General features: G+C 38.4%; 1 protein-coding gene across 1 annotated transcript in view; it reads right to left on the bottom strand.

The window, feature by feature from the left end:
• Positions 1–961: 961 nt before the first annotated feature.
• Positions 962–17,662, bottom strand: part of MACO1 (macoilin 1) — a 30,725-nt gene continuing 14,024 nt past the window's right edge. The window contains exons 6-12 of the mRNA XM_026863229.1: positions 15,466–15,644; positions 14,511–15,009; positions 6,257–6,415; positions 5,884–6,066; positions 4,897–5,017; positions 3,202–3,376; positions 962–2,140 (exon numbers count right to left, since the gene is read on the bottom strand). Of these exons, the coding sequence (XP_026719030.1) occupies positions 1,938–2,140; positions 3,202–3,376; positions 4,897–5,017; positions 5,884–6,066; positions 6,257–6,415; positions 14,511–15,009; positions 15,466–15,644 (1,519 nt within the window). The 3' untranslated portion in view covers positions 962–1,937. The remainder of the gene's footprint in view (positions 2,141–3,201; positions 3,377–4,896; positions 5,018–5,883; positions 6,067–6,256; positions 6,416–14,510; positions 15,010–15,465; positions 15,645–17,662) is intronic.

Raw genomic sequence — 17,662 nt, 5'->3', positions numbered from 1 at the left:
TTTCCTTTTTTTTTTTTTTTTTTTTTTAGAGCCCACAAATAGGGTAACATGCTAACTTTATACATCAAATACAAAAAGCATCTGTTCTTCCTTCTGTTTCACAGAAGTGAAGCTCTGGTGCAAAAAAGAAGACTTACCTGGAGTAACAACGCTCTTTAAACAAAATGTATTCTTTATACCAGGCTAAATCAGGTCAGTTAAAAAGGCAAAAATAAATATTTTTTTTTTTATCTGCAAGAAAATGTTTATTCTTTGTAAACCCCACAGAAAAAAAAAGAATGCAGCCAAGACCAAGTATTGAATGAAAATCGTGCCAAAGTAGGCAGCAAAACGGGGAAACCTCAACACAAAAAGTCAGTGACAATATTTCATGTTTTGCACAAAGATGAAAAACCTATGACATTTCTGAGTAACACTTTTATGGTGACAATTACACAAGATGATTCAAAAATGCAAATGACAGCAACATGCACACCTGGCTAAAGCTAGAAGTTTTATCCCAAAAGAATATCTGTGATTAAAATGATGAAACTTTAATACTTCTATTGACTTGCGTGTCCTACTTCATGTCTGGTTTTAATGAGGCATACATGCCAATTAACATGAAAACTTTTTAAAAAAAAAATTTCTTTTTGGAAGAACTTTGTCCTTCCAGAGTCCACTGCATGTTTGTAAAATCACAATGTTGGGTTTGTAATTTTGCTAGTTTCCAATACTATTTTGCTTCCCACCCCTCCAATCCCCACCCTCAGAAAATCTGAAACACTTTTAGAAGTCGCCAGTGCAAACACTTTCTATCAATGTATAATATACATTTTAACTTAAACCTTTGTGCAATTTATGAGTTTTCCTTTAAAACTCCTTTAAAAGTCCTTGGCACAACAGCTGAAAAATATTCAGCTCCATTTTAAATTGTCAAACACAAGGTGATATAAAGTGTAAATCACAGCTGAATAAAATAAAAAAAACCCAGAACTGCAGCTTTTATTAGCCAGCTTTACAGTCTCTTGTATACAGTACATTGCACAGTTCCGCCTTCACAATAACGCTTCCTGTAGTAATATTGTGCCTTCCACGATGCAGTATAATCAAGGCAAGTTACAGAACACTGCTGAGTTTATATCAAAATAAACAGAAGATGTAACCTTGGTTTATAATGAACATCCAAATTACCATGTACAATTTGCAGTAGACTCTGTAATGAGCTTGATATATAAGCTAGATGACAGTGAAGGGGGAAAAAATAGTTTAAACTATCAAGTTTCCTCTTGAAATGTCTTTTCCCAAGGCACTGTGAACAAGACTGTTAGCAATTCTCAATGACTAAAAACACCAATGGGAATATAAATATTTCACACAACAACCACCGTCACATCATCATCTATTCTCTTATTCTTTCCCTTAAACAACGCCCCTGAAATTTGTTTGGTCCTTTGAGGGGTAATCAAATTATCTTCGGCAACATCACATATTTGTATTTAATACATCTATCAATCAAAGCTTTGTTAGATTATTTAACCCTTTCGCTGTAAAAACTAAAGGTTTTTCCTCACTATTTCCGAATGAATCTGCAAATTCAACTAGATTATTAAAAAAAAAAACAAAACAAGAAAGGGTTCAAAATCAAGCAAAGCCCTGTGTTTTTCAAGAGGAAACCATGCAAGAGTACATAAAAAGGCAAAATTGGCTACTTGAAAACCAAGAATTGTTTTTAATGCATTGGCCAAGGAAAATAAATTGCAAAGTTCTGTGAGGTTTTCTAAAAATTTACAAGAAAAACTGATGGGCAGTTCTAGTCAATCCAGATGTTCTTTTATCCTGTTTTAAATGACAACAAATACAGTCTCACACAATACAATTTCATCTTGACTGCAAGAGACACTCCTGTGTGATGCCTTCAGCATGACAAAATTACTGGGCAAAAAGAAAATTGGCATTCATTTCTTCAAGGGCTGATAAACAGAGGCATTGGGATCAAGTCCAGAAGGGCTGGTCTCCACAAATTTGGAAGAGTAATGTGGGGAAACAGGACTCAGAGTGCTGGTGGCTGCAGTGTATGTTATGCTGGGCATTACTGCCATAACTTCTGCAATCTTCTGTTTTAGGTCCTTGATTTCCTGATCTTTTTGAATGATTTGCCCTGAAAACAGCAAATAACATCACTTAGAACTAGCAGCATGTTCTCACCCTCCACCGGCTGAAGAGCTGTTGAAGTGAAACCCCCAGAAGACATGGAGTGCTCTAACGTGGTATCAGAGAACAACTCGAGTAACTCCTGGTTTGTCTTAACGACCTACATTTAATTACCTCTAGTTAGCATGTAACACAACTAGACAGAGCACTTCCAGTAGATTTTGCACTGTCTGGGTACACAGCTGCACCATACCAAAAGATTTCTTCTATGGCTCAACGTTTTTCTGCCCGTTTCTGTTCACATTTTACAAGCACCTCACAGGAGCACAAGTGTTTGCTTATTAAATGTGTTAGTTATTTTCAAAACTGTCCTCATCATTTCCCTAAACCCTCTTTGCACACACTCACATCATCACTCCAGCAATTTATGAAACTACGTGAAGAGAAACAAAATAAAATTTCTTACTCTAATGAAGTTTTCCTGCAACCAAGTTAACTTCTGCAAGGAAACTAAACAGGTACTAAATCAAAAGGTTATTTAATTTTGCTTCACAGTTTGCACAGCTGAACAAAGGACAGTCTGGGCAGGGTTTTAGCCTGGCTTCATGCTCCCTCTGGTGGCTGCAACACCGGCCCAACACGGACACCAGCATCCCCACTGACCTCACCAGCGTGAAGTTTAAGACTGATTGGGTTATTTTTTTCCCCCACATTTAGGTTGTATTTACTTCAGGAATAATAAAATATTATTAGGATCCAAGGACAAGGGATTAATAGATGGCAACTATCTTCTAGCTCTTCAAAATAAGTTCTCCAGCTTTAAGGTAATGGTTTATAAAACCATAGAAAATCATCATAAATTAAATGCCACCCTGACATTTATTGTCTCCAGCTCAATAGCTTGGGTAAATAAGGTCAGCTGATCGGCTTAGGCTCACATTCACAAAGCCCTGAAAAGCTGACATGCTGAGTGGGGGCTGTAGCCCACCCCTGAATAAAAAGATAGGATGTTCTGTCCCCATGATTTCAGTCACTACTGTGTTGTTGAATTAAACTAGCCCACATTACCTTGGGCAATCTCAAGCTGCCGTTTTGCATCTCCTAACGCAGAGAACAGATCCAGCTTGATTCTTGTCTCTGCACTCAGGCTGTTCTCTAAGTGCTGTGTTTTATCCTGCATGGCTGAAAGTGCTGACATTAACACCTCCGTATCCTTCTCATTTTCCTTGTACTTCCGCAGTTCCTGTAGGAGTAATTAGGACAAATGTTATTCTCGTCGACTTTACACATGAGATATACTGAGAAGTCTTTCTCTTCCCCACAGCACACCACTGGGCCTGGTATTAATACTGTAAAATTAAAATGATGGTTAATTAAGGACATTGCAATATTACCTTCAGTAATTATACATGACCATCATACAAGTGATTAAAGCCATATTGTATAATGCATAATTACAGTGCGGTGAGCAAGTACCATTTACTCTGCTTCTCAGCCCTCTATCATCCATATCAAGACCCTCCACCCAGAAATCCTCCTCAGCACTTCCAGGTGCCAGCTAAGCAGCCGCAGAGTCCTCTCAGCCAAGCTGTGGAGTATGAAAACACTTCCCACAAGCAAAATGGCTAGACTGGGGACTGATCTCTTGCTAGACAGTTTAAAGTGATACTAAATCAGTATTTTAAGCTATTTCAGTTGGCTGATGAGAGGGATTTCTTTATCTCACAATACTTCCCACACTGAACCTAACTGTGCTGCAAACCTAGAAATTTAGAAAAAAAAAAAAAAAAGGAGGGAGCAAGTATTCTACACAAACAGGCACCTTGTGGCTGGGAAGTATGCAATAACATTTTGACTATGAAAAAAAAAAGAAATACTATACACACATACACACAAAAAAAAAGAGTTCTATATTTTAAAATTAAGAAATAATAGTACAACATCAAAAATACTAACACCTGTCCCAAAAAGCTTCTCTAACAGTTTGAAGATGCTGATAAAATGTAAAAGCTTGACTATAGCTGGTTTTAGTTATTTGAGAGCCATGCTCATATTCCGCATGGATAAACCAATAAACCACACTTGTTTTCAAGGGTTTGGTAAACCCAGGAACAAGGCTGCACATGTTATTTGGAAATAAGTTCACAATAACACCAGGTGGATTTTGAAGAGTGTCTAAAAAACCACAAGACATTAAAAATACATATTCATGCAAATTGTCAGTTGATAGTCCGAGTACGTCTTTAGGAACAGACATTTTAAAGGAATAAGGTCAACTTCAACTCACACATTTGAGCTCTTAAACTCTAACATGCCAGACAATGTGTCTGCTACAAGTCTAATAATGTACTTTCCATATTCAAGCACTTTCACACACAAAAAAAATATGTCTGGCCAGTGATTAAGACTTCATGGAGTAAGCAATCTTACTTGCTAGCAGTGAAATTTATGATACATACTGGCAACAACCTCCTCCCATTAGACAAACAATGTTGTTGAGGAGATTATATTCTCAGTCTATCCAGACCATTGGCTCAGGAAGAAAATTCTAATAATTTAAACAACTGAATGGTGTGGAGCTGAGACTATTAACCTTTCTCATACCCACACTCTTTCAAAGCCTGATGCAAGACATGCAAGACAGACATCAGAAGAGCATAATTCTTGACAGTGCTGATTGCCTTTTATGTAGATCCACCAATTTCAGAGGGCTGAAAGCACTCATTGTGATGCTGATCTAAGCCTCCGGTGCTTTCTCATTACCTGAACTTTCATTTCTAGTTCTCGTATCTGATCTTCTTTCAGCTTTATGTCAATTGTTAGCTTCTTGCACTCTGTCTCCAGCTCCCGGATACGATTTCGTAAAGTTTCAGTACATTCTCCTCTGCAGAAAAAAACATTAAGAGAGAAGATGATAAAAAAAAGAATGAAGCTATCATTCCTGAATTGTTTATAATATGAAAATTGAGATAAATACTGAAGAATGAAAAAAGGAACCTAACTTTGATCTCAGCAAGAGAATTTCCCTTATGGTAACAATGCAAAAAGCTTCAAAAAGTTATTCAGTGTTATGTCTCAAGTGTTAGAAATTTGGAATATTTATAAAATATGAAGAACAGGAAAGCAGAAATTATTTTTTAAAAGATATTTAGAGCACTGCACATTAAAGTCATCCACACTTGTGCCATGCTTTCATCTTGATAAACTTACCATCTATACACCTATGTTACTACTGAACCACCACTGTGCTGAGCACTGGTAGTCACTGGCTAGAGCAGAAAACTTCCAAGATGTGAGAACAAGACATCTCATGGCAAGTATTTTAGCCAACGTCACTGCATGAATCCTCGATTCACAGTCCCCACATGAAAGGGGATGTCCCATTTTTTAAAGCAGACTGACCCATGCAGGGTACAACATCTTTCTGTCAGTACAGTCAAGGTCCAGCAGATAATTTAGAGCACATTCACCCTTTACACCCTGTGAATGTGATGTACATGAGTACTGAGACTCAGCTTCACAGAAAGAAATCTCCCAGTCCTCCCACTGCCTTAACACAAATAAATTGTATTTATATTATACAAATAAAGCTCTTTTGTAAAAAAAAAAAAAAAGAAAAAAGACTACTCCTTCACGTACAGAAGAGTGAAAAATGCATTCCCAAATCCCCCCTAAACACATTTCAGTAGCAACAGCTACATTTCAGTAATTTTCTGGAGCTGAGCTTGTTTCTGGGGTAGAATGAAGTACCTTGTAGCAGCAGCAAATGCGACAGCACGTGCAGCAGTTGCTTCTTCCAACTTCTTTCTTTTCTTTTCTTCCATTAATTGTTTTTCTACAAAGGCTCGTGCCTCCTGCTCTGCCTTTAGTTTCTTCTCCAACTGGCTGATCATTTGTTTATCTTTTTGTTTCATTTGTACAGCATTGTGTAATCTGGAAGGTAACAGGTATGGGATTTAACGTACGATTTCACTTAGTAAAAATAAACTTGCTGTCAATGGTCCCAAACGAGTCTTGTTGGATTTACAAATGCCTCAAACTTTGTAGTCTTAAGGTAACACTTCCCCTTTACCAGACTACAGTCATCAGCAACTAATGTACACAGCTGTGTAGAAGCACATACTTGTTCTGAAGCAGTTCGTTTTCTTGCCGGAGCTGTCCGATTTCAGATCGAATTCCCCGCTCTGTGTTAGTCAGAGAACTGATCTGACTACGTAGCTCCTGCTCGATCTGCCTGCTCGCTTGCAGGTCAGCCTTTAACTTTTTAATATCTTGTTCCAACCTAAGAAAGACAATTTTAAAAGACAATTTCAACTTTATTTCCCAGTTATCCAAAGGTTCAAGCACGTTATATAAAAATAAGCAGAATAAACATCGTACCATCTGCCAACCCCCCAAACTCTTCATACTTAAAATAAGCAACCTTCAGAAATTATGTCTATCCTTACTAATTAATGTTTTATATAACTATAAATATATACCTGTATGTATAGCTATACACACACACTTCGTAACCTCCCACAGGAATTTTGTTTTCCTCCACACGCTGCAGAGTTGTAAAACAAATCCTATGGAATTATATTTTTCTCCTTCTAGCAGAAGTGAAACGGGTAAGTCTCAGAAATTGTAAATAAGGACAGTTGCACATATGAACAAATTTTACTTTTCTCAACAAATTACGAGTTTCATTTGTTAGTTATAGCTGAGCTATGGAACATACTGCTGAATTCTCACCTAAACTTTTTTTTTCTCCCCCCTTTGAAGAACATGACGCGCATGTTGAATAAAGAGTACGTGTTAAGTCATCCACAGTTCAGGAGTCAGTAAATTTAGTTTTAATTGCTCCTGAACAGAGACCATCTGCTATATGCTTAACTGTAGCTTTTGAAAGTTCTTGAAGACTCATGCAAGCTTATTAATTAAAATATTTTTAACCAAAATTGGTTAAATAAAACACATTTCTAAAGAGAGGCACCCAGCTAGCCTTACTTTTTCCCCCACATTTTCAAAATAAGGTTACTGAGTCTTAGAATGAAAAGGCATCACAGGTGAAGAGTCAACCATTTTCTGAGCACTGTTACATAGTTAAAGCTAATACGCCTCTCAGTCATTCACACCTAATCCTAATTTGCTCCATCAGTTATTGATTTAGAAGTTTTTAAATGTTCATAAAAAAAAGATAAAGATGTTTTTATTTCCTGAAGTTCCATACAGAATTAGTGGTAGTTGAACATTAAGACTTGGGAAAAAGAGTCACAAAAGCCCAAATGAGCTGCCCTTCTTGACATTCGCTAGCGCAGACGAACGCCAAGAGCTCTTTGTCCTCATAATGAAAACACTTAGCTCTTTGGGGCTTCAGCGCAGGAAAATCTCAACCTAAAATGCTAATGAGAGATGTAACAATATGAGGCATAAGAACATCCTGTGTGAACGAATCAATAGGTTAAATGCGGACTCATCAAACTTATGGAAATTCATAAAAATACATCTGTAATAGGCTGAAATGGCACTGAAGAGGTCTACTGGGTGAATGAACAGCAAGAAGCAGCCTATAAAGGAGCATGGTCTATAACACACTTATGTAACTTAAATGCTCAGATCCCACTTTCTACAGCTCTACTAAGCTGTCTTTCCAGCTACACCTGAACTTCTGGCAAGAAGAATTCCTTTTAATATAGTATAAACTGTTGTCAAACGTACCTTTAAAAAGAAAAAACCAACTTAATAGGCAAATAGTAATAACACAAAACAAATACACATTTCATATTGAAGGCTACGCATCATTTCAACACCTTGTACTCTGTTGTAGGAGGAAAAGAATTTGCAAACCTAACCAAATATTCACTCAACCACAGCACACAAACCAAAAATGGAAAACTCATCAGCAGGCATTACTAGGTGTGTGTTTTCACCGTGTTCAGTATGTGAAGTGATAGAGCTGGACAGTCGCTGGGCAATGATCTAGCAGTTCAATTTAATCTTCTGATAAACAGTAACTAAGTGTTTTAGAAAGAGCAAACATTAACTGAAGAGAGTAAGATGCTGTAGGAAGCGTTAACAGACTGTTTTTTGCCAACAGCTGACTGGTTTTAATACAGGTTTTCATAAATAAGTGAAAAAATGGTGGGTAGGACAATGTAAAGGAATGCACATAAACCACACGCACTTTACATCGACAAGTATCTATAAATAATTTCCACATACATGTCTACAATAAAGTGATAACCATGAAAATAAGACAGCTGTTAATAGCCTCTTCCTTATAACTAACACTATGTCAAACTTGCTCAAATAAGATATACCAGGATTTATTTTGGGTATTTAGTATTCCAGGAAAAGAAGCACTGATCAGGTAAAGCTCAAATAAATCAGAGGTGCTGGCACAGGACAAGCTGAATTTGTATTTTTGGCAACAGAGCACTGACATTAGTTCAAATTTCTTAAGCCATCTGGTTCATGGCATTCCTGCCGGTTTCAGTATGGACTCTGTACTTGCAGTGCTCATGGGGCTGGTCCAGACTGTGCTGTAAAGAAAGACGAAACCTGTGTGATCAGTAGAACGCACACAAACGTGAGCAGAAAGGATGTCTACTTCCCAAACCAGGAGGAATTACGAGAGGTCGCAAGCCACAGCCTTCCTTTTTTACTCAGCGTTAGGTGAATGTCCAGCCAGACCTGTCTACATTAAATTTGTGAGAATCGGGATCAGGAAGGGTTGTACACACACGATACATCGTTCAAATCCTGCCTCAACACAGAGCCAAAGCCTCGTGGATGTCCTTTCTACCTTAGCTTTTCAAGCATGCTCCAAGTGTTAAATATTCATCCTTTGAGTCTGAAGGATCACAAGGGACTCGGGGTAACTTTTATGGGAAAATGAGACTGACCTGCCCTTCATTACAACTTTCACTGTAAATCCCAAAGGAGACAGGACTAAACTCAACAAGAACTGATCAAACTCTGGGTGCTTCTGTTGTTTATGAAAAACCAGTGGGCCACACCACTAAACCACGTGCAGGCAGACCACACACCAACAGAATATTACAGCCTATGAGCAGCTGGTGCTGCTTGCCTGCAACTCTTTCTTCACTGAATGCGGCAGAGAGGAGTTTCTTTTTCTTAAAAACTAGCAGGTGTAGAGTGGGAATTATACACCTTGTGTGTTCATTCAAACACAAAGACTCCTTGATTTACTAGCCACTACAAATGAGCTCACAGTAAGCTCAGGAGTAAGAGAGCGGCAACTTCACCAGTTCGACTTACTGGAATCCTTTGATTAGAGCGCTTCTACACATCTGATTTTTTCAGACCACCATACAGTTAAAAGCTCTGTTCTGTTCTGAAACAATCACTTCTATCAGTACAGATGACCTTAAACAGTCAAAAGACAGAATAACATATGTAAAACATGATCAATCTCCATACAGCAAGTGATCAACTACTGTAGTGCAATCCCAAAGGGGCAGAAGAGAATTAATACTGACAAAACTAATCTCTTCCAAGTCAATGGCAGACAAAACCATTAGAAATTTATCTGTCGATGGGCTTGTTTAGAAATAAGTTTTAAAGTAAATTTTTACCAATTTTAATTATTCCTTTTCATTATGCCATATTTTTTGCTATAGCTTTAAATAGGAGAGCAGATGTTTTCTGCAATTTATAGAGCAAATAAATGCTCCTTACTATCTAAAATGAGTTAGGAAGATAATAATCCATCATAATGCAGGGACCAAATGTTTCCTATATGGTTTATGGTTTCTCTCCCAGACCTGCTGTAATTAGCTAGAGATACAATTTAATTTAAAAAAAAAAAAAACAAAACCAACAACCCACCAAACAAAAACCCAAAACCACAAAACAACCACATGAAGTTCATTTCCCCTCAAAACCACATGTACTCCTTGCATTCTCTGGTGTGTAACCATGTTCTTATCCATCTTATGAAGTCCAGTCAAACATTTTCAGCCTAAAAATTTCCTCCTGTGGAACAGTAAGTCAAAGTCCTTCTCCGTATATAGACAGAGAGGTCATCCATCATTTTCAGAGAAATACAAGGAGATTAAAAACACCCTTTCTGTTGCCCCCTTTCTAAAATGAAAGCGCATCATCAAGGTAAACCAATACAATGTCATAAAGCTTCACTGCTACAAGCACAGACTAGCGTGTGGAGTCTTCCCTCCTCCCCTCCGTAATAGTCTGCACTACTGTTACAATGATAAATGACCCAATAAGACTGCTTTTTTTTTTTTCTTTCTTCCTTTTTTTTATTATTATTCTTTCTACCATTTCATTTTCTGCTTAAGTCTCTTATTTCCAGGCTTATTGGAAAAGTTATTTACAAAGGGCGGGTGAAGAAAACCTGACTTCTAGAAGATACTTTTCTCTATTGCTGCACAAACTACAAGTCATTTTGACACACAACTATTTTTAAAATGAGGGTTTATAGTTGCAGATTATTACATGGTGCTGTTTATACATCCAAGGCCAATTTCTTTCGGTTTGTCATTACTATAAATGCAGATTTACCCATTTTCTTTTCTCAACACTATCACATATCATTTCTGATCTCACTGACGAAGAGAATTAATCAGTGATCACCTCCAAGATTCAGTATTTTTCCAAACGCTTCAGGGAAGATTGATGGATCAACTTAAAGACAACTCAATTCAGCTTACTCCTCCTAAGTATCAGTAACTGGTGAATAATATACTCTCGTGCCTTCGTTTACTCAGTCAATGCAATTCCATAATCACATGGCAACTGCACACAAATTAAACACAATTTATATAAAAATTAAAGTTTTAAGAGAGCCAGAAGGCACTCAATTCTTTTTTAAGAGACACTTTTTTTTTTTTTTCCTTTCTTCTGTTCAAGCCCAATCTGTTGGCAGAAGCACCAAAAAAAAAAAAAAAAAAAAAAATCAATCTGCAGCAATTACAGCTTGGACTTTTTCCATACATCAAGCCCCTAAAACATGAACAAAACCTCCTGCACCTCAGAAGCGACAGTGAAACAGTTACAAGAAGTTAACTTGCTCTGTACCTACTGACAAACAATATTAAGTGTAAAGGGATACCACATTTATCCCTCCATCAGATAACAAATGTACCTCCCCCTCCACTGCCCCAATTACCATGGTGTTGGGAAATGAGCAGCTCAGATCAGAGATTCAATTATGAAGTGCCTGACAAACAAACAGCAGATTTCAGTATCCATCAGTAGATACTCAGATGATGGTCCCAGGGCTGGAGCACCACCCTGTGAGGACAGGCTGAGAGTTGGGGGGTTCAGCTGGAGAAGAGAAGCTCAGGGGAGACCTTAGAGGGGCCTCCCAGGGCTGAAAGGGGCTGCGGGAAAGGGAGGAGGGACTCTGGATCAGGGGGTGTAGGGGTAGGGTGGGAGTTAATGGGTTTATACTGAAAGAGGGGAGATTTAGATTAGATAAAGGAAGAAATTCTTCCCTGTGGGGTGGTGAGGCCCTGGCACAGGCTGCCCGGAGACGCTGTGGCTGCCCCCTCCCTGGAAGGGTTCAAGGCCAGGTTGGAGGGGGCTTTGGGCAACCTGGGCTAGTGGGAGGTGTCCCTGCCCGGGACAGGGGGGTTGGGACTAGAGGGGCTTTAAGGTCCCTCCCAACCCAAACCATTTCATGAGTCTGTAAATTCATTTCAACTACAGGAACAAAAAAAACGTAAGAGATTACTTTCAGGGCTGATCAGCAGGGATGGAGCTTCCTGAAGCCCTCTGCTCTAGCTCTCAGGATGACAATAACATAACCTAGAGATGGGGATCGGTACCTTCCTCTCCAGAAAACCAAACACACATGCACTAACTAGTTACCAGACAGAACAAAAACTTACTGTTTCAAATAAGAGCAACGTTTTATATGTAAAATAGAAACTTAAATTGATTAAGAGTACCCTTTCAGATGTCACACCAAGTATTTAAGACAAAAAGTTAACAAGCATGCAAGACTTTTGTTCTCAGAAAACCCCAATCTTCCCTGTCTTGGATAACCCCTGTTAATCCTGAGTCCCTAGCAGTCATAAGGCATACTTTACATTTAATGCTGGTTAGTCAGCTCAAGGAAATAATTTGTGAACACAAAAGGAAAGCAGCTTGGTTCTGACATCCTGCTGCGAGTCTGCTGGACAAGAAGTTATAAAAAGCATCTTTATTTGGAAGCCTAGCAGTTCTGATCTGGAAGTCAGACACAAATGCAGGACTTTACACAGCCCTTTTCAGGGTACAGCATTGATGTAGACTAAAAGTTTACGAACAGGAATGAGTAATACTGCTGGAAGTGGAAAAGATGATGAACAAATGCCTTACACTCCAGGGAGAGGATAACTGACAAGTTAAAAAAAATAAACATGGATTTTTAAATTTAAGTGCATTCTATCCCAACCAATTTGTGAGGTAAGTTTATGCTTCCATTGGTGTAGGAGTTACATACTCAACCTTAATAGAAACAAGATTTCATGAATGATTTCAGTCATCGACATTCGTAAGAAACTGAGCAACAACACACAGGACGTTGGTGTTTTAAGTGCTCCTGGCTCGCCTGCATGGGGAAATCAGTGTACAATAAGCAGCTACACGAAGCACAACAGCCACATCACACCCACACATCGCACAGAAACACTCGACAAACAAGAGACTGAAGGAGCTTAATTCACATTCAGGGCAGAGGAAGGCTACGTTGCACAAAGGCACTTTCAGAGTACACTAATCGTGTGCGCCGTCCCTACCCAGTGAGTTAGAGGAGCCAGAATTCTCTAAGGGCCCAGTCTAGGTTATTGTATGCTCACTTCTGCATTAGAAAGCCCACACTGAACAATTACAATGACCACCTGGTCACTGCACACACACACACAAGCCCATAAAAATTTCAATGTGTAATTTAAAACTTAAAACATACAAGGTTTAAAACTCATTCCTTGTCACAGCTACATGGGACAAAATTCTTAGCCTGGCAGGTCATTCTATAAAGCACTTTTCTCAAGACTTATGAATATTCTGAACTGCAGCAAAGCTGAGCTGACTTGTTCTTGTCTTCAGTGAGCAAATAAGCCATATAAAGAGTGTAGAGATGCCCATCTGAAACTGGCAACGTACAAAACCAGCAGGTCCTGTACATGTTTATTTAGATGCAGCTTTGCTGAAGACGGAGCCATCTGCACCCCGTTCATCTTGGCTGAATTCGATTCACAGATTAGATAGATTAGCTGGTTTCTTATTTGCTTCACACAGGTCCTCTACAGACATTAGGTATCAATTAGTTTGGATATTTAATTGGAAGAGTGATTAGAGGAGAAAATATTATTTCCATTGAAGTAATAGTAGTCACATAGCACAAATCCTCACAGACCAGAGACAAAAGTCCAATTAACAAAAGGTACCTGCAGGGAAAGCGAATCTGCAATTAAGTTGGCCAACAAGGATTTGTTGGCCAAAGAGTGTTCAGCACATGAGAAAAGGAAAAAAAAGAGACACATAGGTCAGGAATGGTATGAAAGTGCATAATTGTGCAAGAGTTTTGTTCTAGGTGTATCTCTATCCCCATTCCTAACAGTTACATACAACTTCGAAGTACTTGTTCTGGTAGCATACAACACCGTATGTCTCATGACTTTATGCTGTAAGTACTTAGCTGCATTTCATAAATACATCTTTCTTTAAACTTCAGGTAAGGATATGTAAAGATGTGACCTCTTCAATCTTTATAGTTTACAAGATAGCTGAATTAAAACCCTGTGACCTGTACTTAAACCAATAAGGCAACAGGTGTGCAAGCAAGAATCTAAACTTATCACTTCAAGGAGTTACACAGTAGCTGATACTTTGCACCTATACTTGGGAGTTGAAGATCAAAACAAAAGCCAAATATTTCAAGGGAAAAAAAAACCACAACAAAACCCCCCCATAGAACAAAAAAAACAAGACAAAACACCTGTTCAGGCACTACAAAATCCCACTGAATTCCCCAGAGATGTAAAAGTCACCCCATGGAAGATTTGTCCAGAACACACCCACTGAGCTCTGTAATAGTGATTCTCCACATTTCTCTCATGCCTTCCATCAAATGATTGTCGAAGCTATTTATTATGCCTCACAACACCCCTGTGAGGTAGGTGACTATCATATACTGAGGTAGAAAGGAAGCAATTTGCTGCAGGCTGCATAGCAAACCAGAGGCAAAAATCAGGAACAGAACCCAGAAGACCCAGTTCCTAGTTACCTTATCCTATTACCAGACAATTAGGTCTTCTTTATGTAATCATAAATTACATTTTCCTGAGAAAAAGAAAAAAGATCTGATGTACTGGAACAAAAGAAGGATAAGCCAGGCTGTTACACAATGCTCAGATCAAACTTACCTTACCAGTGCATCTGGTTTGCTCAGCTGGTTATTAGGAATACAGTTTTCCATTAAGTCCTTATGTGTGCTTGGGCTCTTGCTAGCACATTTCTGTTTTTTCTCATTTTTAGTAGATGAGGAAGGGATGCTCCCATTAGTTGCACTGTGACTGCGAGGTGAGGAGTTCACAACTCCGCTGACATTTTTGTAATTTTTGGACGAGGCAGTGCATGAGTCCTCTTTTAAGAGGTTTTCTGTACTTCCTACAAGATCATTATTTAATCTTTTACTATTGATATGGTTTTCCATATATTCAATTTCTTGTATTTTAGAGTCTACAGGTTGCAAAATATTGTTATTTATTCCAAGGTTGTGTTTCTTAGCATCCTTGTCCTTTTCTTTCCCTTTTTCTCTATATTCTAGCTCTGGCAACGTTGTAGATAATTTTTTATTGGCTGGAATGCCTCCATTGTGCTGCAAAAGTATTGAGGAATCCATATCAGATAATCCTTTGGCTGCTGCAATACCAAAATAAAAAAATACTTAGTTCATTAAATCAATCAATACTGTGACATACAAAGAAAAAATCATTAACTACACATCAATCATTTCTGCAGAAAACAATCATTATTAGAGCCTATCTAGAAAAGAAAATCAGAAGCCATGTGATATTTTAAGACTTTTTTTCTCATTACAGGCAGGAAACAGTAACCAAGGGATTTAATAATAAATACTAGTGCTTCACAGAACACTGACTGACTAGATTGATGCAGTTGCTAATAAAGAACTAAACAGAGAGGACATAATTCATTTCTACTGTCATATTAACCACTGCCAAAATAATTTTATTTCTGGGTCCTCTGTTTCTAAGTTCACTGTACTTTCATCAAAACAACATGAACTGAAGCAGCTCTTCCTCAGCAGGCTTTTTCTTTTTTAAACAGCAAACACATATAGTAATAAGTATAACTTGCCTTCCTCTGCCTCCCTCTCTTGCCTTTGTAGCATCTGCTGTTCTGGGGGAAGAGCTTGCTGGAGAAGCTGCATGTAGAACTCATTCTCTTTCTGTACTTCTTTTTGTTTTCTTAAACGCATTTTGTAGCTGACGTAACTTTTAAAGCCAAAGCCCAAAGTCACAACAGGGTAGCCAATACTAAGAAAAAAAGCAATGTTATTATTCAAAATGTAGCCATAATAGCAAATTAATAACTTGTAATAAATTACATAGCTGTGAATACATCTGGATTACAACTTTTCATAGAAAATTATATATAAATTTTTTTTTGCTGCACTACAATAAAGCTACAGTTCAAAAACACAGGCACCTCTTTATCAAGACAAAATTACAGTTCATTACAGACAGCAATTAACACTAGCATAGATTAAAGGATTACGACAATGCAATTACACTATGCATAGCAAAGACAGCTTTTAGACAAGCACCAGACTAGGAATTATGCATCTTTTAAGGAGATAAGAGCCAAATACAGCAGAAGTTCCCAGGTTTTGTTCCTACAGGGCCATGTAATACGTAAAGACATTAATCTGGGAGATGTGTTAACAAACATTCATCCAGAACAGTGAAAGCAGAAACTGATCCTTAGCCTCATCGTTTTTGCACTCAGAAACTAAGAGCAGATCCCTTTTCCACTACTCTTTAAAGCTGAGACAAAACAATAGTTCTCCAAAATGCCGCCACTGCCACCGGCCCTGTGATACCTCCTCACTGCAGCACAGGCTGGAGAAGACCTGGAGAACACAAGAGCTGGAGAAGCTGCTGGAACACAGAGCTTTGGGCCCAAGTGCCATCCCCCACCCTGGTACAGCTCCAAGTGACCCTGGAGGTGAAGCCTCAGTAACCACCTGCCTCTGCTGAGGATGGCCACAACTGAGACATCTCTTGTGGGCAACAAACTGCCCTTGGAAATCCTTGTTTAGGAGGCTGACCGTGAAGCTGTAAGCAAAAAATATCTGATCCCTAAACTTAGTTCTTCCACTTATCTTACTGACAGATAAGACATGAAGAATTTCACTTCCAGCCAGACTCCGCAGTTCCATTTGTTGACGGGGGTGACAGAAGCGTAACACAACTTCAGAATTATTTTTTTTTGCGTATCAGTTTCATCACGCAGAATTATTAGCTTGTGTTCTTATTAGCTTGTGACAACTGCACCGAAATAGAATGCTAACAAATCATGCTAGTGTATTTGTTAACAAGGATACTCGATCAATCAGCAAACGTCTCTGTATAAAAATATATGTATCTTTGACAAGTACTTTAACAAAGCGCAGTGAAGTTGCATTTTTAACACTGAAGGTATCCTCGATCAGGGGAAAACCAAGATGTAGATGACTATTAACCATTAAAATCTGCCCATTCTTTGCTCAGTAATAGCACTGTGAAAATTGCATTTCTAAGTCAGCTGCCAGAATGCAAGAATCATTTGCATATGCATCTGACATTATCTCTGCCAATGCTTCTTTTGTAACGCTGTGTAAAGCCAGCTGTAGCTACAGTTCTAAAACTCTGATGACAAGCCAAAATGTTTGCATCCAATTCAGCAGCAGAAAGACCTTTCTTCACAGCTCCTAAAGTGCTTTTGGAACCTATTATAGAATTTAATTAGTGTTTAAGGGATTTATTGCACAATGTAGACAATATAAATTAAAATGACAGATGTCTAATTTATTGGAGACTGTATCACAGGGAACTGGACCAAATGACTCCAGGAAAAACAGGACATATTTTAAATGCAGCCCAATCAATGCATGCCACACCAAAAACTTGCAGAATAAAAGCACATTTCTTCCAGATACGGATACTCTGAAGTTAAGGCTTTTGCCTGAAGTCACTCTTATCACTTCCAATGAAGTGGTGTAGTAAGTGTTTGGGTTTTATGTTCTGTCATGATTTTCAACCTGAGGCTTATTCCCTTCCTCTGCTGATCTATGAAATCAGACGCTCACGAGAACCCTTCTTGTTGGAGGGGAAAAAGAGGAGCACTTTATACAGAAAAAGAAGAAAATTTTCATAACTGGATACGTAAGTTATTGGTAAAAGGAGCTAAAAACCAGTTTCACTGTCTATTCACTACGTAAATACAATATTTGCAAACAAGAACTTTCAAGAATGCTAGGAATAGCCATGCTACAAATTCCCTGCAGCTCACA

This window comes from Athene cunicularia, assembly GCF_003259725.1.
Source record: "Athene cunicularia isolate RWA chromosome 23 unlocalized genomic scaffold, athCun1 chr23_part1, whole genome shotgun sequence".
NCBI classification, from domain to species: domain Eukaryota; kingdom Metazoa; phylum Chordata; class Aves; order Strigiformes; family Strigidae; genus Athene; species Athene cunicularia.
This window is presented reverse-complemented; position numbering and strand designations above follow the sequence as displayed.